Source organism: Chiloscyllium plagiosum, chromosome 3, assembly GCF_004010195.1.
Source record: "Chiloscyllium plagiosum isolate BGI_BamShark_2017 chromosome 3, ASM401019v2, whole genome shotgun sequence".
NCBI classification, from domain to species: domain Eukaryota; kingdom Metazoa; phylum Chordata; class Chondrichthyes; order Orectolobiformes; family Hemiscylliidae; genus Chiloscyllium; species Chiloscyllium plagiosum.
Window position 1 is genome coordinate 54,336,142 of NC_057712.1, and position 21,187 is coordinate 54,357,328.

General features: G+C 42.2%; 1 protein-coding gene across 2 annotated transcripts in view; it reads left to right on the forward strand.

Moving 5' to 3' along the window:
• Window positions 1–21,187, forward strand: part of ift172 (intraflagellar transport 172) — a 279,132-nt gene that overhangs the window by 21,814 nt on the left and 236,131 nt on the right. For both annotated transcript variants that reach the window (XM_043682226.1, XM_043682236.1), the window contains exon 5: window positions 13,848–13,913. In XM_043682226.1, the coding sequence (XP_043538161.1) occupies window positions 13,848–13,913 (66 nt within the window). The remainder of the gene's footprint in view (window positions 1–13,847; window positions 13,914–21,187) is intronic.

Genomic DNA, 21,187 nt, shown 5'->3' on the forward strand with positions numbered 1-21,187 from the left:
AGATCCCCAGAGGTGATGAGGTTATGGATGGTCTGGGAGATGATGGTTTGGTGGTGGGGGGTGCGGTCATGGTCAAGGGGGCAGTAGGAGGAGGTATCTGCGAGCTGGCGCTTGGCCTCAGCGGTGTAAAGGTCGGTGCGCCAAACTACTACCGCGCCTCCCTTGTCTGCTGGTTTGATAGTGAGGTTGGGGTTGCAACGGAGGGAGCGGAGGGCTGTGCGTTCCGAGGGTGAGAGGTTGGAGTGGGTGAGAGGGGTGGGGGAGTTCAGGTGACGGTTAATATCGCGGCGACAGTTGGCTATGAAGAGGTCGAGGGCAGGTAGGAGGCCAGCACAGGGTGTCCAGGTGGATGGGGTGTGTTGGTGGCGTGAGAAGTGGTCGTCAGAAGGTGGGCGAGAGTCTTGGTTGAAGAAGTAGGCACGGAGGCGAAGGCGGCGGAAGAATTGTTCGATGTCACGCCATATGTTGAACTCATTAATCCGAGAGCATAGGGGAATGAAGGTGCGGCCTCTGCTGAGGACTGATCTTTCATCCTCAGAGAGGGGTAGGTCTGGAGGGATGGTGAAAACACGGCAGGGCTGGGAGCTAGGACCTGGTGTGGGGCTGGAGCTGGGTGTGGGTGGGGTTAGGCCTGGGGGCGGGGGACGGAGATCGGCGTGGGGGCAGGGTTGGGCGTGGTGATGGTGATCGTCGAAGGGGCGGGGTTAGACGTGGTGATGGATATAGGTGTGGGGGCGGGGTTAGGCATGCAGTCGGAGATCGGCGAAGGGCGGGGTTAGGCGTGGTGACGGATATCATCGTGGGGGCGGGGTTACCATGTCAAGTAATCAAAGGTGGAAGAGGGGAAAAAGTTGTGGCTGTAAGAGCTGCTAATTTTTTGAGGTATTTTAGTTGTTGGAGATGATTTCCTCAAATTTCCAGCTATTACTGTTTTATATATTGTTGCATTATTTTGGAACTTTGGGGGACAAAAGATCAAAACAACTGCACTTTAAAAAGGAGGAAGACAGACAAAGGCAGTGAGCACATGGTCAGAGAAAGCACTGAATCTGCACAGTTGCTGCCTTTGCTGTTTGAATTGAAATATTTCTGGTCATTGGCGTATGTCTAGGAAAAATTAACAACAGCGAAATTCACAGCTGACCTGAGAGGAACCTGTGTGGGAGACCTCACAGCAGAGGAACAGATAAATGCTTAGCTTTTAAGTGTAGCCTTGCTGTAAATCTACGATAGTGAATAGAGTAGGATCTTTCGTGAGTATATGTTTTACTGAGATCTGTCTCTTAATTAAACTTTAAAAATATAAGCCGTATGTATTAAATTGCCTGGAGCAGTGTTTTTTTTAGAGCAATAAGATGATGCTATTTTCTGGGTCTGTAGATTGTGAAGGAGCAAAGATGGCCTTTAGCAGAGTGATGCGTTCTTCCTGTCAGATGTAGGAGTTTAGGGAGAGTTTCCATGTTATTGATGCTTATGTCTGTAGGAAGTGCCTTTGGTTGCGAATCCTATCAGATTGTATGGGTCAGTTGGAGTGGCACATAGAGGCAATAAGGAATTTACAGGAACTATGCGGTGTGATCAATGGCAATTATAGGAAGGGAGAAAAGTTGCATATACAGTCAGGTAGATGAGTTAACTCCAGGAAAGGTATGAGAGATAGGCAGGAAGTGCAGGAGTCTCATGTGGCTATTCCCAGCATAATCTTACATTAACAGCACAGATTTGGAAATATGCAGCAGCTCTCTGGCAGAGCTATTCAATTCATGTCCTACTTTCCCCCCCACAGCCCTGGAATATTTATTCACTTCCTTTTGAAACTTGTGATTAAATCTGCTCCCCCTGCCTTTCCAGGCAGCACCCTTTCTGACGGTACTATCTCGCTGTGTAATCAAATGTTCTGCAGCTTCTGGGGTTGAGAAACATATCAGCCATGATCGATGGGCCAAATGGCCTAATTCTACTCCTAGATCTTATTGATAACTTTTTGTTCCTTTTGCCAATTATCTTAAAGCTGTTGTCTCGAATTATCAATCCTTCTGTCATTTGAAACAGTTTTTCCTTGTTTACTCTATTACAATTGTACAAGATCTTTAACAGTTATCAAACCTCCCTTTCATCATCTCCATTCAAAGGAGAGCAAGCCAGTCTGCATGGGGAATGAAGCACAACCAAATTTCTGGTACTGAGAATGGCTCTCATTTAATGAGGGATACGTTGGGTTCCAAGCGATCGATTGTGATAGGGGACTCTCTCTAGACAGAGGCACAGACAGAAGTGTCTGTGGCCAACAGCGAAAAATCAGAATGGTGTGTTGTCTCCCTGGTGCTGGAGTCAAGGATATCTCTGAGAGGGTGCAGAATTGTTCTCAAAGGGGAGAGGGACCAGCAGGAGTTCGTTGTACACATTGGAACTAATGACATAGGAAGGAAAAAAATGAGATTCTGACGGGAGAATATAGAAAGTTAGGCAGGATTTTTAAAAATGAGGTTCTCTAGGGTAGTAATATCTGGATTACTCCTGGTGCTATGAACTGGTGAGGATAGGAAGAGGAGGATAGAGCAGATGAATGCATGGCGAAGGAGCTAGTGCAGGGGAGAAAGATTGACATTTTTGGATCATTGGAATCACTTCTGGGGTAGAAGTGACCTGTACAAGAAGGTTGGATTGCACCTGAATTGGAAAGGGACTGATATACTGGCAGGGAGATTTGCGAGAGATGCTCGGGAAGATTTAACTAGTAAGGTGGAGTGGGACCGAAGGAAATTGTGAGGAAAGAGATCAATCTGAGACTGGGACAGTTGGGAAAAGGAGCGAGTCAGATAGTCAGACGAGGCAGGACAAAGGAGAGAACAAGATAGGACTGATAAATTAACGTGCATTTATTTCATTGCAAGAAGCCTAATGGGCAGGGTGCAGTAACTCAGGTCATGGTTAGGAACATGGGAACTCGGATATCAAAGCAATTACAGACGTGACTCAGCGATGGACAGGATTGGCAGCTTAAATGTTGTAGGATATAAATGCTATAGGAAGGATAGAAAGGGGTGAAGGAGAGTAAGGAGAATAATGCTTTTGATAAGGGATGGAATTGCTGCAATACTTAGGGACGATATTTCTGGAAAACATCCAGGGAAGTTATTGGGTGGAACTGACCAATAAGAAAGGGATGATCAATCTATTGGGATTGTATTATAGACTGCCAATAGTCAGCGGGAAATTGAGAAACAGATTTTAAAAATAATGATGGAAAAGGATAGACCAGATCTAAAAGTTGAAGATCTAAACTGGAGAAAGGCCAATTTTGACAGTATTAGGCAAGAACCTTCAAAAGTTGATTGGGGGCGGATGTTCGCAGGTAAAGGGATGGCTGGAAAATGAGAAGCCTTCAGAAATGAGATAACGAGAGTCCAGCAACAGTATCTACCTGTTAGGGTGAAAGGAAAGGCTGGCATTTGCAGGGAATGCTGAACGCTCAGAGAAATTGAGGTTTTGGTTAAGAAAAAGAAGGAAGTGTGTCAGATATAGACAGCAGAGATCATGTGAATCCTTAGCGTATAAAGGCAGTAGGAGTATATTTAAGAGGGAAATCATGAGGGCAAAAAGGGGACTTGAAATACCTTTGGCATTTAGGGTTAAGGAGAATCTAATGGGATTCTATAAATATATTAAGGACAAAATGGTAAATATGGAGAGAATGGGGCCCCTCAAAGATCAGCAAGGCAGCCTGTGTGTGGAACCGCAGGAATTGAGGGAGATACTAAACGAGTATTTTATGTCACTGCTTACTATGGAGAAGGATATGGAAGATATCGAACATAGTGAAATAAATGGTGACATCTTGAAAAATGTCCAAATTACGGAGGCGAAGGTGCTGGATGTCTTAAAATTCATAAGAGTGGATAAATCTCCAGGACCTGATCAGGTGTACTCGAGAACTCTGTGGGAAGCTAGGGAAGTGATTGCTGGGCCTCTTACTGAGATATTTGTATCATTGATAGTCACAGGTGAGGTGCCAGAAGACGAGAGGTTGGATAACGTGATGCCACTATTTAAGAAAGATGGTAAGAGAAAGCCAGGGAATTATAGACTAGTGAGCCTGACATCGGTGGTGGGTGGGCAGGTTTCAGAGGGAATCTTGAGGGACAGGATTTATATACATTTGGCACAGCAAGGACTGATTAGGGATAGTCAACATGGCTTTGTGCGTGGGAAATCATGTTGTTTGAGTTGTTTGAGTTCTTTTGAATAAGTAATGAAGAGGATTGATGAGGGCAGAGTGGTGGACATGATCTATGTGAACTTCAGTAAGGTGTTGGACAAGGTTCCTCATGATTGGTTAGCAAGGTTAGATCTCATGGAATACAGGGAGAACTATCTATGTGGATACAGAATTGGCTCGAAGGTAGAAGACAGAGATGGTGGTGAGGGATTGCTTTTCAAACTGGAGGCCTGTGACCAGTGGTGTGCCACAAGGATTGATGCTGAGTCCACTGCCTTTCATCATTTATATAAACGATTTGGATGTGAACATAGGAGGTATAGTTAGTAAGTTTGCAGATGACACCAAAATTGGTGATGTAGGGGACAGCGAGAAAGCTTACCTCAGAGTATGATGGGATCTTGATAAGATGAGCCAATGGGCCGAGAAGTGGCAGATGGAGTTTAATTTAGATGCAAGGTGCTGCATTTTGGAAAGGCAAATCAGAGCAGAACCTATTTACTTAATGGTAAGGTTCTGCTGAGTGTCGCTGAATATATCGACCTTGGAGTGCAGGTTCATATTTCCTTGAAAGTGCTGTCACAGGTGGATAGGATAGTGAAAAAGGCATTTGGTATGTTTTCCTTTATTGGTCAGTGCATTGACTATAGGAGTTGGGAGGTCATGTTGTGGCTGTACAGGACATTGGTTTGGGCATTTTTGGAATATTGTGTGCAATTCTACTTTCCTTCCTCTATTGGAAGGATGTTGTGAAACTTGAAAGGGTTCAGAAAAGATTTACAAGGATGTTGCCAGGGTTGGAGGATTTGTGCTGAGGTGTGATCTTATAGAGGTTTATAAAATTATGAGGGGCATGGATAAGGTAAATAGACAAGGTCTTTTTCTTGGGGTAGAGGAGTCCAGAACTATAGGTTTAGAGGGGAAAAATTTAAAAGGGACCCCAGAGGCAACTTTTTCATGCAGAGGGTGGTCGTGTATAAATGAGCTGCCAGAGGAATTGGTGGAAGCTGGTAAAATTAGAACTTTTAAAAGATATCTGGATTGGTATATGAATAGGAAAGGTTTAGAGGGATATGGGCCAAGTGCAGCCAAATGGGATTAGATTAGGTTAGGATATCTGGTCATCATGGACGAGTTGGACTGGAGAGTCTGTTTCTGTGCTGTACACCTCTACGACTGTAAATGGTTATGGTCACAAATAAAGCTTTATTGGAATAGAGAAGGAATCAAAATGTTAAAGATAAGAGTTGGGATGGAAATTACTTTTGCATAGTGTTTTTAGAAATATGGGCGAGCAAAAAGCACTTCACAACTTTAAGAACATCAGAAGTGTTATTATTTTAATGTGGGAAAAAGAGCTATTTTGCACATTTCCGTATTTCTTAAACAGCAATCAGAGGGATGATCAGATAACCTTTGGTCTTTGATGTTGTATTAGGAAGATGTTAGAATATACGAAAATCTATGATTTTTTTTATGTATAGTGGCATCATGCATGTTACAGTGCACGTAGGATTTTGATTTAATAATTTTAGGGATTCTTTTCAATGTTCTGTTCTATTGTCTTCTATTCCATTCTGTTTCATTCAAATGATGGTGTCAGTTTGGATTCAAGCCAGTTGGTGAGGAGAGAAAAAAATTTTTTTTTTGTCAATGTATTTTATTGATTCCTTACCAATCACTCTTTCCAGTTTCTAGTGTTTCAGGCGTGCCCTGTATATAGAAATGTTCTTTAAATATTAATAACCGCCACCTACTTCTTAAATTTAAAGGCTTTAACGAATGTACCCATGTGAATAACCAGACATTAACAGATGGTGAAATATTTCTGAATCATTTATTTGTAGTTTCAGAACTAGAATCTGTAATCAAACCCCAAGAATAGAGCTTAAGCTCACATTCTAACTTGGAGAAGGAGATTAATCCCTGTAAAACCCAAGTATGATTGCAGTTGTATGCCATTTATTTTAAGACAATATAAAGGACACAGCACAGATTCAGTCGTATACTGTTTGGAAAGAGTAAAATTTTAAAAATGCTTTAATATTTAAACCATTTTTGGAACAGTTGGGATTGGATGATTAGATCGGATATCTAAGGTTATAAAGACTAGAAATAGACTGCTTTTCATGTTTGTAGAAGCTAGAATAAGGACACTGTAATAAGATCAAAAGTAGCTAATTTCAGATGAAGAAATGGATCTGGAATAAGGGCAAATAATGTAAATAATTTAATATCAATAGCAGGCGCTATATTGCTCAGGAGGAATGTGAAGTTGTGTGTTAAGTTCATCAGTAAGGTGGAGTAATTATGTCAATGTATAAAAATTGGTTTGAAATATGATTGAAGGATATTGGGGAAATGTATAAAAAGATATTGAAGTAGGGTGGGCACGTGGCCTTAGAAGTTTGGGGAGGATAAACACCAACATGGATTTACTGGGTATAATACCCTGTTTTTATATACTGAGCACAGGAACAGGCCTTTCAGCCCTCCAAGTCTGCACCAGCACATTTTGCCTTTCCATATTAAAACTATTTTCACTTACTGGATCCATATCCCTGTATTCTCTTCATATTCATGTATTTGTCCAGGTGCTGCTATTGTGTCTGATTCCATAATCTCTTCTGGCAGCACATTCCAGGCAATCGACAGCCCTTAAGTGAAATAAATGGGCTTGCACATCTGTTTTAAACTCTCTGCCCCCCCCCCTCCCGCTCCTGCACCTTGAACCTCTGTCTGCTGGTAATTGACCACTCCACCCTGGGGACAAACCTTATTTGCAATCTTCTAAACTTCCACCGGATTGCCCCTCAACCTCCTGTGTCCCAGTGAAAACATACTCAGTTTATCCAATCTTTCTTTGTAGCTAAAATCACCCCTACCAGGCAGCATCCTAGTAAATATTTTTGTACTTTCGCCAAAGCATCCACATCCTTCTTGTAATGGATGCAAAACTGGATGCAAAATTCCAAGTGTGACCTGACTGAAGTTCTATAAACCTGCAGCATATCCTTATTCTCAATGCCCCTTCCAATGAAGGGAAGCATTCCATAAACCTTTTTTACTACCTATCTCCTTGTGCTGCCATCTTCAGTGATCTGTGGACCTGCGCACCCAGAACCCTTTGCATATCAATACACCTTCAGGTTCTGCCATTCACTGTATAATTTCCACCTGCATTTGACTTTCCAAAATGCATCTCCTTACACTTGTCTGGATTAAACTCCATTTGCCATTTTTCTACTCATGCCTCAAACTGACCCTGCAGTATCATCTGACACTCCTTCTCACTATCTGTAACTCCACCAGTCTTTACTAATTTACTAGTTGGACCAGTTAAGTTTTCCTTCAAATTGTTGGTGTGGACCATGAACGGCAGAGGTATTAGCATTGATCCCTGTGGCACATCATTAATCATAACCCTCCATTTTGAAAAGCTTCCTCCCACCCGCTACTCTGTCTCCTATGACTAAGCCAGTTTTGTATCCATCTTGCCAGCTCACCCCTGAGAGCATGTGACTTCATCTTTTGTACCAGTCTGTCATAAGGGACCTTGTCAAAGGCTCTAGTGAAGTCCATGTAGACAACATCAACTGCTTTTCTCTCATCAATCATCTTCATCACCTCTTCAAAAAACTCAACCAGGTTAGTGAGGCATGACCTCCCTCATGCCAAATCATGCAGTCTATTGCTAATAAGTCCATTTTCTTCTAAATACACATAGATCTTGTCCCTGTGAATCTTTTCCAATAATTTCCCTACCACTGATGTGAGGCTCACAGACCTGTAACTTTCAGCATTATCCCTGCTACCCTTCTTAAACAATGGGACAACATTGCCTCTTCGCCAGTCCCCTGGGACCTCCCCTGCAGCCAAATTGGATACAAAGGTATTTGTCGATGCTCCAGCAATTTGTTCTCTTGCTTCCTCAGTAGTCTGGGATAGATTGCATCAGGACCCAGGAATTATCTACTTTAATACTTTAAGATGCACAACACCTCTTCCTTTTTAAAAGCAAGTTGGCTTAGAAATTCCATACTCCCTTCCCTGAGACCATTCTCCACCAATTTCTTCTCTTTGGTGAATACTGACACAAAGTATTCATTTAGGACCTCACCTACCTCTTCTGGCTCCACACATAGATTCCCTTCTTTGTCCTTGAGTGGGCCACCCCTTTCCCTGGATAACATCTTGCTTTTTATATATGTATAAAAAGCCTTGGGATTCTCCTTGATCCTGTTTGCTAATGGCTTTTCATGACCCCTATTAGCCCTTTTAATTCCTTCAAAGTTCTTTCCTGCTTTCCTTATATACTTCAAGATCTTTGTCAGTTCCCATCCTCCTTACATGCACCTCCCTTTTCTTTTTGACCAGAGTCATAACATCCCTGGTCACCCTGTGTTCATGTAACTTGCCGTACCTATCCTTCATTCTCACAGGAGTGTGCCACTCCTGAACTCTTATCAACTGCCGTTTGAAATCCTCCCACATGTCTGATGTGGATTTATCCTCAAACAGCTGCCTTCAATCAAAATTCTCCAGTTTCTGCCCAATATTGTTGTAGTTAGCCTTCCCCCAATTTAACACCTTCACCTGGGGACTGCTGTTATCCTTCTTCATGAGTATCTTAAAACTCATGGTATTATGGTCACTACTCCTGAAGTGCTCCCGCACTAAAACGTCACTCATCTGGCTGGGCTTATTTCTCAAAACCAGGCCCAGTACAACCCCTTTCCTGGTTGGACTGTTTACATACTGTGTCAAGAAACCCTTCCGAAGGGTCCTTACAAATTCTGCCTGGTCTAAACCCTTAGCACGATGTGAGTCTCAGTCAATATAAGGGAAGTTAAAATCACCTACTACAATAAACATGCTGTTTTTACATATTTCCAAAATCTGTCTCCACATTCTCTCCTCTATCTCCCACTGTTGTTGGGAGGCCTATAGTATGCCCCCAGCATTGTGATTTCACCTTTCCTATTCCTGAGTTCTACTCCTATTGCCTTGCTGCATGAATCCTCTGACGTATTCTCCCTCAACTTGGAGATCCTCCCTTACTAGTAATACAACTCCTCCACCCCTGTTACATCTCTTTCTATCACACAGATGGAGGATGCCTTTAGAGGCAGGCCTGAGGTGACAATCGAGACCAGTTGATGGTTTGGCTGGTAAGGCTGAATCGTCCATTTACCGGGGTATCAGCTCTGTTGTAATGATGAATGTCATATTTTCAAACTCTTGCTCTCTCATCATATTTTTCCGGCCTGTCTAAGTATTACAGATGCTGGATTCACAAGCCTAGAGCAAACCTATCTGCTTTCCCCAGGCCTTATCTTCCCAACTGCGAGGAAACCTAGAACGAAGGCCTGAACTCCCACCCTGCAACGACCCAAAACAGAATAAAGCCAGCGCCTGCAGTGACCCGACTCTGAGGAGGCACAACCCAACCCGGAACGAAACCAGCCCTTGCAGCAACAAGAGCCTGGGCTGGTCAGGCTTTCCCAGGAATGGCAACTGATCTTAAGGGAAGCAGACAATGTGGAAGACTGACATAACCAACTCCAGTACCCTCCCATAGAGCCTGTAGTAGTGGCCTGTAACCAGGACCCCATCTGGAACAGTCGGCTTGCATTACCAATGCCTGGGAGACACGCCGCCCTGCAGGTGAAACTGAAACAAAGCAGTTTCAAGTCTCCACTTCCCAGCATACTTCTGGCAAGCATCCAAGCCATTGAGAGCAAAATGGATGAACTTAAAGCTACATCTGCTTTCCAGAAGGAATTGAGAGACATGGCTCCCTCCTGCTAGACTTAACTGTGCCTTACAACCTGAGGGTTTCTCTAAACATTGCATGGACTGCACCCTATCCTCTGGTAAGGCAGGGGGTGGTGGAGTCTGCCTCCTAATCAACACCTCAGTCCAAAGCTGTGCAGGTCAGGTGAATTGGCCATGCTAAATTGCCCGTAGTGTTAGGTAAAGGGTAAATGTAGGGGGTATGGGTGGGTTGTGCTTCGGCGGGGCGGTGTGGACTTGTTGGGCCGAAGGGCCTGTTTCCACACTGTAAGTAATCTAATCTAATCTAATCTAAACCTCCTGGTGCTCAGATGAGGTGCCCCTGGTGAGTTACTGCTGTGCGGACCTAGAATATCTAACATTGAAATGCCATCCCTAACACCTGCTGCGTGAATTCTCCTCTGCCATCCTGACACTCCATGCGGAAGCGGACAGTGCTCTGAATGAAATTTATACTGTTAGAAATAGGAATACCATGAGGCCTTATACATTGTGGTTGATGTTTTCATCCAAGTCAGTCTCAAAAAGTTGCTACCAAAATGCCACCAACAGATCTCCTATCCCACCAGGGGCATGGATATTCTTTACCAATGCTACGCAATAATCAAAAATGCCTACCGCTCCATACCCCATCTGCACTTTGGAAAATCAGATCACAATGCTATTTTCCTCCTCCCAGTAGTGAGAACGTGTGGACCCAGTACAGAAAGTAGTACAGTATTGATCTATGGCAACCGAAGAGCTTCTGTGGGAATACTTGGAACTGGTGTACTGGTCCTTATTGAAGAATTCACTGGCCAACTCAGATGAGTATGCCAGAACTGTCATGGACTTCATTAGCAACTGTGTAGAGGACTGCGTGCCAAAGAAGTTAATTTGTATGTACCTAATTGGAAACCATGGATGAACCAGGAAATCCATTGTCTACTGAAGACTAGGTGTACGACATTCAAGTCAAATGACTGGACCTTCACAGGAAATCCAGATACGACCTCTACAAGGCCATTAGAGACAGGCGAAAGTGAGGACTACAGGTGCTGGAGATCAGAGTCAAGATTAGAGTGGTGCTGGTAAAGCAAAGCAAAGCAGGTCGGGCAGCCTCCGAGGAGCATGAAAATTGGCGTTTCGGGAAAAAGCCCTTCATCAGGAGCAAATGCTAAGAGACAATAATGGACTAAGTTAGAGACCCAAACTAACCACATAAACGCCCAATGTCTTTGGCAAGGCTTAAACAAAATTACGGGCTGCAAAATGAAGCAGAACAGAATAGCCGACAAGAAAAATCCCTCCCTGATGCGCTCGGTGCACTTTTACGCTTGGTTTGAACAGAAGATCAGTGAAATGGTGTCACCTGCCCCGATAGCCTTGGATGCATGCCTCAATCATTGCTGTAGATGTCAGCTTGGCCTTCTTGAGAGTGAACCCATGGAAGGCAACTGTCTCAGGTGGAGTACCTGGGCATGCACTCAGATCCTGTGTGGATCAGCTGCTGGGAATATTCACTGACATCGTTAACCTGTCTTTGCTACAACCTGAAGTCCCCAGCTACTTCAAGAAGACCACCATTATCCCCGTACCAAAGAAAATGTTGATCTTGCTTTGTGCACCTCCTGTGCAGTGTGAACTGTCTGCCTCACTCTGTCTAAGCAGCCTCTGAACTGTATGTCCTTGTTTGCTCTGATCTGTCTGTTCTGCTTGCAAACAAAGCTTTTCACTGTACTTGAGTACATGTGACTACAATAAATCAAATAAAAATGCATGCAATGTGCCTTAATGACTACGGCCTGTGGCTCTGACCTCAATAATTAAGCAGTACCAGAGGTTATTCGTGGCTCATACCAACTCTCGGCTGCCAGCCTGCCTCGATCCCTTGCAATTTGCCTACTGGCGCAACAGGTCCACAGCAGATGCCATCTCCCTAGCCCGACACCCACCTCTGGAACATCTGAATAGTAAGGATATCTACATCAGACTTCTATTATTGAAAACAGCTCTACCTTCAATGCCTGTAATCCTAACCAAACTAATTTACGAATTCCAAGAACTAGGTCTCTGTTACACTTTCTGCAACTGAATTCTTGACTTCTTAAGCCACAGACTGTGATCAGTGAAGATTAGGCAATAGCTGCTCCTCCTCGATAATTCTCAACAACGGCATCCTGCAGTGATGTGTATTCAGCCCCCTACTGTACTAGCAGTGCACTCATAACTGTGGCCAAATTTTCTCCAAAGTGTATGTACAAGTTTGCTGACAGCACCACCACTGTAGTCGGACATCAAGCAACGATGAGACAGAAAGAGAGTGCTTGGACATGGCGCAAAGATAAAGGTCTGTCCATCAATGTCAATAAACCTCAAAAGCTAATCATCGACTTCAGGAAGCGAGGAGGAGGGCTGCATCAATGGAACCAAGGTGGAGATGGTGAAGAGTGTCAAGTTTCTAGTAGTGATGATCACTGACAATTTATCCATGTTGATGCGACAGTCAAGAAGGCACAACCATGCCTCTTCTTCCTCAGGAGGCGAAGGAAATTTGGCATGACCATTAGGACTCCCACCAACGTTTATCGGTACACCATTGAAAGAATTCAATATGAATGCATTACGACATCGTATGGCAACTGCTCTGCCCAGGATCGTGAGAAACTACAGAAAGTTGTGAACACAGTCCAGTCCATCATGTAAACAGACTTCCCATCGATTGACTCCATTTACACTTTCAATGTCCAGAAAGATGACCAATATCATCAAAGACCTCTCCCACCCCAAATATAATCTCTTCTAACCTGTTCCGTCAGGCAGCAGATACAAAAGCTTAAACACACGTACCAACAGGTTCAAGAACAGTTTCTTCCCTACTGTTCCTGCACTGCTGAATGGACCTCTCAAGTTTCAAATCTAATGTTGATCTTGCATTTTGTGCAGCTTCTTTGCAGCCATAACTTTGAATTCGTCGCTATGTTCAATCACCCTGTGAACTTTCATGTTATGATCTGCCTGTACTGCACACAACAGAACTTGTCACTGCACTTAGGTACGTGTGATAATAATAAATCAAATAAAATAAAAGTCAAGATATCCCATTTCCTCCTCCATGGCCATATGTATCATGTATAATCTTTCATGCAGTATCCATAATGGGCTCAGGTGCCCATTCTTGAATTGAAAGAGGAAATAAAATCTAGACCAGCTCTGAAAAATGCCCATTCAAAGAAATTATTTTTATAAAAATCAATTTCCCTCAAGTGGTCACTATACACATTAAAGACCAATCATCCTTCAATAAACTGTTAAACTGCTAATCAAACTTCCTTTGCAGCTCTCTGCAAGTAACAGTAGCCCCAAAGCTTTTAAACCTTTGCCAAGCATTCATAATAAACCCAACTATCAAAACAATCAATTACAAGTGGAAACAACAGAAGATGTTAGAACTGCAAAAAAGATGGCTTTTTTTAAACAAAACCTACCAAAGAAGTACACATGCTGGAAGTAAGAAACAAAAACAGAAATTACAGGAAAATCTCAGCAGGTCTGGCAGCATATGTAGAAAGAAAGCAAAATTAATATTTCAGGTCCAGTTCTGAAGAAAGGTCACTGGAATAGTTTGGATTTTTCCTGGATCGTTTCAGCATCTGTGAACATAATTGAGCTCAATATTCTTGACAACGGTTTAGCAGAAACTCAGTAACTTTTTAATCTTCTAACTGCAGTCCATGCTGAAATGTGGTAATCTGTTAGCTTTTTGACATTTTAGTTTGATGAGCAGTGAAGTCCTCAAATAATGTATTTATTTTTGTGTTTACAATTTCAAAGCTTTTGTTTTATTTTTCAGAGTGCTGTTACGTGTCTAATTTGGCCAGCAGATCAAGCAATTGTTTTCGGATTGGCTGAAGGAAAGGTATTTTCAGTAGTTTATTGTACTTTTCCGAACAAGGATAAAAACAAATCAGGTAGATAGTATTAATATATTTAGATTTTTTGCATACATGAGAAAGTAAAGGTACATAGGGATAGGATAGCAAGATATAATTGTTATGTATGAATATCCATTATGTCAAGGGAGATCATTAACTTTTAAACAAAATTAAACTTGGACTCCCAATTATTAACTGAAATAATTATGCTGCAATGTTTCATGTTTTAAACAAAAATTTTCACTGTCCAAGAATTGCTCACTTAATGCTATATATATTTCATAAACTTTATTATTTAAATCTCAATGGGTCACCCCCTGTTTATTTTACTTCATTCAAGAGTTCCCACTATCCCTTAAAGAATGTCAATTGTTCCTTCACCTCTTGGTTTCAAATCAAGATGTGCTACAGCTTTCAAGAATTTACTTAAATTCTCCTCCGTGTTCTCACTATTCTGAGGTATATTTGTGTGGGTCTTCATGCAAGCTATGGGCTAAGAAACCTTCCAATTATTTTTGAGCATCTCTTCTTGGCAGACAATCCTAGTGGAGTTTATGTATCCCTACCTTCGTGCTCTATGACTCCACTTCTTTGATCGGCCTTTGCTTCCAGTCTGCAACTGCATTAAGCATTTTGGCAGTTTCCCCCACCTTTGCCTGCTTCCAAGAAGTTCCAGTTTCAGATATAAGCTGCATCTTTCAAAAGTGCTCCCAAGCTAATGGTTTGTTTCACAAAACATACAGAAAGAGTGAAAATAAAGGCTACCTCCATTTATAACTTAGATCTATGGCAATGTAGCGTACCTGAAATGCCATAGGTAGTGGTTATCTACAATTAAACCATACCTCCATCTTCTAACTCATTCCTTAGTCCAAAAATTAAATCTGATGACTTTCAGACCTTTCCTTGTTTTCCCATTGCTTTTAAAACTTACTTGAAATGGGATGCAGATAAGTAATTTGAACCTCTTATGAAGACAACTGCAGTCATCTCCCCTCCACCAAGATACTCAGAAAGAAAACATTTGCTTAATGTTTTCTTCATTCCAAACCTAACAATATTTAATGTACACAGGCCACCCTTGAAGACAACTACTTCAGATCTATTTATTGATGTGGGACAATTTTAACTGTATGGTTACGTTTCTCTTGACAATACTAGTGGGAAACTTATACACTGTATTTTAAGTAAGTTTTAAAAGCAATGGGAAAACAAGGAAAGGTCTTAGATTCTGATGTGTTTTGAGAAAGCTACCAACAGAAGGCTTGTGAAAATTCTCCAATTTCTCATAAATGAACCTATATATTTGCGTAATACTAATACTCAACAAATGACAAAATGGTAGGAAGTTCAGAGGAACAGAGTGTTTGTCCACTGATCCCTGAAGGTGGCAAGGTGGGTTAACAGGGTAAAAAGGCATATGGAACATTTACCTTCATCGGACGTGACATAGATTAGAAGAGCAGGGAAATCATATTGGAGTTGTGCAGAAATTTGGGAAGGCCATAGTTGGAGTACTGTGAGAGGCTTTGGTCGCTGCACTATGGGAACGATATGATTGCATTGGAGGGGGTGCAAAGAATATTCACCAGGATGTTGCCTGAGATGGAGCATTTTAGCTATGAAGAGTAGCTGGATAAACTCGGATTATTTTCTTTAGAGCAGTGAAGGCTGAGGGAGACCAAAGGAAGGTTTATAAGAGCATGCACAAGGTGAATATAAAGCAACTGTACCCCTTAGTTGAAGGTCAGTCAGAAGGGGGTATAATTTTAAAGTGAAATGCACAAGGCTTAGAGGGGATTTGATGAAAAACCTTTTCAGCAAGAGGGTGGTGGGAATCTGGAATGCACTGTCTAGGAGGGTAGTTGCATTTGGAAACCTTACAGCCTTTATAATGTAGTTGGATGAGTAATTAAAGAGTCATAACATTGAAAGCTGTGGGCTGATATGAGAAAGTGGGACTGATGTAGGTATTAGTATATTTTTGATGGCGCGACTTAATGGACTGAAGGTGATCTTGGCTGTCCTCATAGCTAATACCTTTCAAACCAGGCAACAACCTGATTAATTGTTTCTGTACCCTCTCTGAAGCCTCCACACCTTTCTGGTAGTGTGGCAATATGAACTGTACACTATATTCCAAATGTGGCCGAACTAAGATTCTATACAACATGCTGCAATATGACTTGTCAATTTTTATTCTTTATACCCTGAATGAAGACAAGCATGCTATATGCCTTCTTAACTAACTTATTTACTTGTGTTGCCACTTCGAGGGAATTGTAGATCTGTACGCCTAGATCCCGCTGTATGTTGATGATACTAAGGATTCTCCCATTTACTCTAGATGTCCCTCTTGTATTAGATCTCTCAAAATGCAGCACTTCGTATTTGCTGAATTCAACTCTATCTGCATTTCTCTGCCCAAATCTCTAATTGATCTATACCCTGCTGTATCCTCTGGCGATCCTTCCAGTCACCCAGTCTTTGTGTCATCCAGAAATTTACTAATCAGATCACCTATGTTCTCCTCCAAATCATTTCTTTGTATTACCAACAATAGAGGTCCCAGCACTAATCCCCGCTTAACACCACTGATTCATTTTACCAGCTCACTGCGGATCTGTATGATTTTGCCTTTTATATCAGCCTGCCATGTGGGACTTTGCCAAAGGCCTTGCTAAAGTCAATGCAGATAATATCTCCTGCCCTGCGCTCATCAATCATTTCTCAAAAAACTCAAATCAAGTTTGTGATGCACAACCTTCCCTGCACAAAACCATGATGCCTATTGCTGATATATCCATATTTTTTTCAAATGTCAGTAAATACTACCCCGAAGAATCTTCTCCAATAATTTCCCTCCTACCTGATGTAAGGCTCACTGGCCTGGAATTTCTTGGATTATCTCTGTTGTCTTCTTAATAAAGGAACAACATTGGCAATTCTCCAGTCCTCTTGGACCTCTACAGTGACTAAAGAGGATACAAAGATTTTGTACAAGGCTTTAGCAGTTTCCTCATCTGCCTCCCTCAGGAGTCTGGGATTAATTCCATCAAGTCCCAGGGATTATCTGTTTTAATGCTTTTCAAAACCTCCCAACATCATCCCTTTTTATATACTGACATGCCCAAGATATTCAACATACCCCTCGTGAGGCTCACATTCCACCCTATTTTTCTCTTTCTGAGTACCAATAAAGTGTTTTGAATTCTTAACATCCTAGTAAATTTCCTCTGCACCCTTTCCAAAGCTTCCACATTTTTCCTATAATGTGGTGACCAGAACTGTACGCAATACCCCAAGTGGGGCCGCATCAGAGTTTTGTACAGCTGCAACATGACCTCATGGCTCTGAAACTCAATCCCTTTAACAATAAACGTTAACACACCATATGCCTTCTTAACAACCCTATCAACCTGGGTGACAACTTTCAGGGATCTATGTACATGGACACCGAGATCTCTCTGCTCGTCTACCCTTCCAAGAATTTACTATTAGCCCAGTACTCTTTATTCCTGTTGCTCCTTCCAAAGTGAATCACCTTACGCTTTTCTTCATTAAACTCCACTGCCCAGCTCTGCAGCTTATCTAAGTTTCTCTGTAACCTACAACATCCTTCTGCACAATCCACAACTCCATTGACCTTAGTGTCATCTGCAAACTTACTAACCCCTCCTTCTATGCCCTCATCCAGGTCATTTGTAAAAATGACTAACAGCAGTGGCCCCAAAACAGATCCTTGCAGTACACCACTAGTAACTGAACTTCACGATGAACATTTCCCATCAACCTTCTGTCTTCGTTCAGCTAGCCAATTTCTGATCCAAACTGCTAAATCACTCTCAATTCCACGCCTCTGAATTTTGTGCAATAGACTACTGTGGTGAACCTTATCAAATGCCTTACTGAAATCTATATACCCCAAATCAACTCTCATCTACCTGTTTGGTCACCATCTTGAAGAACTCAATAAGATTTGTGAGGCACGACGTACCCTTCACAAAACCGTGTTGACTATCCCTAATCAACTTATAGATGATTATAAATCCTATCTCTTATAATCTTTTCTAACACTTTACTCACAACCGAAATAAGGCTCACTGGTCTAGAATTACCAGGGTTGTCTCTACTCCCCTTCTTGAACAAGGGAACAACATTTGCTATCCTCCAGTCTTCTGCCACTATTCCTATAGACAATGACGACATAAAGATCAAAGCCAAAGGCCCTGCAATCCCCTCCCTGGCTTCCCAGAGAATCCTAGGATAAATTCCATCTAGCCCAGGGGACTTAGCAATTCTGGAAAGTGTGAAAATAGATAACACCTCCTCCTTGTTAACCACAATCCCGTCTAATCTAGTCTAATCTGTATCTCAGTATTCTCCTCAAGAACATTGTCTTTTTCCAGTTCGAAGACTGACAAAAATATTCATTTACTGCTTCCTCTATCTCCTAGGACTTCACGCACAACTTCCTTGATTGACCCTAATCTTACTCTGGTCATTTCTTTTATTCCTGATGTACCTATAGAAAGCTTTAGGGTTTTCCTTAATCCTATCTGCCAATGACTTCTCATGTCCCCTCCTAGCTCTTCTTAGCCCTCTCTTTAGGTCTTTCCTGGCTCACTTGTATCTCTCAACTCCTTGCTTAACAATTTGAAATCTATGGATTAGTGGTCCAGCACCAATAATCCAGAAGGTCTTCCAGCACCACTAATCCAGAATCTGGTTTCCAGCATCTGCAGTCATTGTTTTTACCTAGTTGATTTTAACACTACTGCGAATCCTCTTGCAAGAATGCCTGCCTTGAAGAAGTTTTCCTCCTCTCTCTACAAGAATCTCAGGGTGTCCCTCTCCCACTGCAACTCCCAGGTACTCTATGCTACTTTCTCCCCACCCCCACCCTCCTCTATCTTATCTCTCCACGCTTCAGGCTGTCTGCCTTTATTCCTGATGAAGGGCCTTTGCCCGAAATGTTGATTTTACTGCTCCTCGGATGCTGCCTGAACTGCTGTGCTCTTCCAGCACCACTAATCCAGAATCTGGTTTCCAGCATCTGCAGTCATTGTCTTTACCCAATTTGAAATCTGTGACTAAGGGACACATTGAAAGAGTTAGCAGCTAAAGCAGAATTTCATAAGGATGAGATGCTCAAAGTAATTGCCAAGCATTTTGAGTTAAAAGAAAGAAAACTGACATTGAGATGTCACTGCTAGAATTAGCTAGAATTCAGTTTAAAATCTTTTTAAAAATGCTGAATTAGAAATGAAAACTGATTAAAATTAAAGAAAAACAATGGAAAGGGAAAAGAAAAAAGGAAAAGGGAGCTGGTTATAAGAAAGCTGAGGAGGAAGTAAATCAAGGAGAAATTATTTAAAATTAAATTTAAAGAGCTAGAACTCCAAAAAGAGAGAGAACTGAGGCAACATCACATTGAGAAAGGACAGCTTAGATTAAATGAAGAAAGAAAAGGAAACAGTTCAGAGGGTAATCCTGTTTTCAAAGAGGGATTTGATTTAACTACAAGTCCACATTTTGTGCTTACGTTTATAGACATCACATGACAAAGGAGCAGCGCTCCAAAAGCTTGTGATTTCAAATAAACATGTTGTCTTATAACCTGATGTCGTGTGACTACTGACCTTCAGTATTACTCTGGAGTATCAATCTTGAGTTTTGTGCTGAGGGTTTAGAATGAGGCCTGAACCTGGATCCTTGTGATTCAAAGGTTAGTGCTTCCAACTGGCATGTACTGAGCTACCAACTCAGAAAGAGTGAACTAATTTTGTTCCTGTTATTCAGTGAAGAGAACTTGCTACTTTTACAGTTGCTGGCATACGTGCAATTCTGCTTTAAATTAAATGGCTGCTTGTGAATATCCTTTGAATTGGCTAAGCCAGCCATTCAACTATTAATTCAGATAAATGCGAGATGCCGCATTTTGGGAAAGCAAATTTTAGCAGGACTTATACACTTAATGTTAAGGTCCTAGGGAGTGTTGCTGAACAAAGAGACCTTGGAGTGTAGGTTCATGGCTCCTTGAAAGTAGAGTCGCAGGTCGATAGGATAGTGAAGAAGGCGTGTGGTATACTTTCCTTTATTGGTCAGAGTATTGAGTACAGAAGTTGGGAGGTCATGTTGCGGCTGTACAGGACATTGGTTAGGCCACTGTTCGAATATTGCGTACAATTCTGGTCTCCTTCCTATCGGAAAGATGTTGTGAAACTTGAAAGGGTTCAGAAAGATTTACAAGTATGTTGCCAGGGTTGGAGGATTTGAGCTATAGGGAGAGGCTGAACAGGCTGGGCCTGTTTTCCCTGGAGCGTCGGAGGCTGAGGGATGACCTTATAGAGGTTTACAAAATTATGAGGGGCATGAATAGGATAAATCGGCAAAGTCTTTTCCCTGGGTTGAGGAGTCCAGAACTAGAGGGCATAGGTTTAGGGTGAGAGGGGAAAGATATAAAAGAGGCCTAAGGGGCAACTTTTTCACACAAAGGGTGGTACATGTATGGAATGAACTGCCAGAGGAAGTGGTGGAGGCTGGTACAATTGCAACATGGATGGGTATATGAACTGGAAGTGTTTGGAGGGATATGAGCCAGATGCTGGCAGGTGGGACTAGATTGGTTTGGGATATCTGGTCAGAATGGACGGGTTGGACTGAAGGGGTTCCATGCTGTACATCTCTATGACTCTAAAACTATACAAGTAAATGGTGTAAAGTATTCATATAATTTTGAGATTCAGGTGAATGGTTAACATTATTAAAACGTAACTGTACAATTATCATCTGATTCAAATAAGTTAGTTACGGTAAGTTGCCTGTAAATTTTTTTTAATATAAGACAGACTTCACAGCTTTTGTTGTTGTGGTTCTGTTCGCCAAGCTCGGAATTTGTGTTGCAGACGTTTCGTCCCCTGTCTAGGTGACATCCTCAGTGCTTGGGAGCCTCCTGTGAAGCGCTCCTGTGATGTTTCCTCCAGCATTTATAGTGGTTTGTCTCTGCCGCTTCCGGTTGTCAGTTCCAGCTGTCCGCTGCAGTGGCCGGTATATTGGGTCCAGGTCGATGTGTTTGTTGATAGAATCTGTGGATGAGTGCCATGCCTCTAGGAATTCCCTGGCTGTTCTCTGTTTGGCTTGTCCTATAATAGTAGTGTTGTCCCAGTCGAATTCATGTTGCTTGTCATCTGCGTGTGGCTACTAAGGATATCTGGTCGTGTCGTTTCGTGGCTAGTTGGTGTTCATGGATACGGAT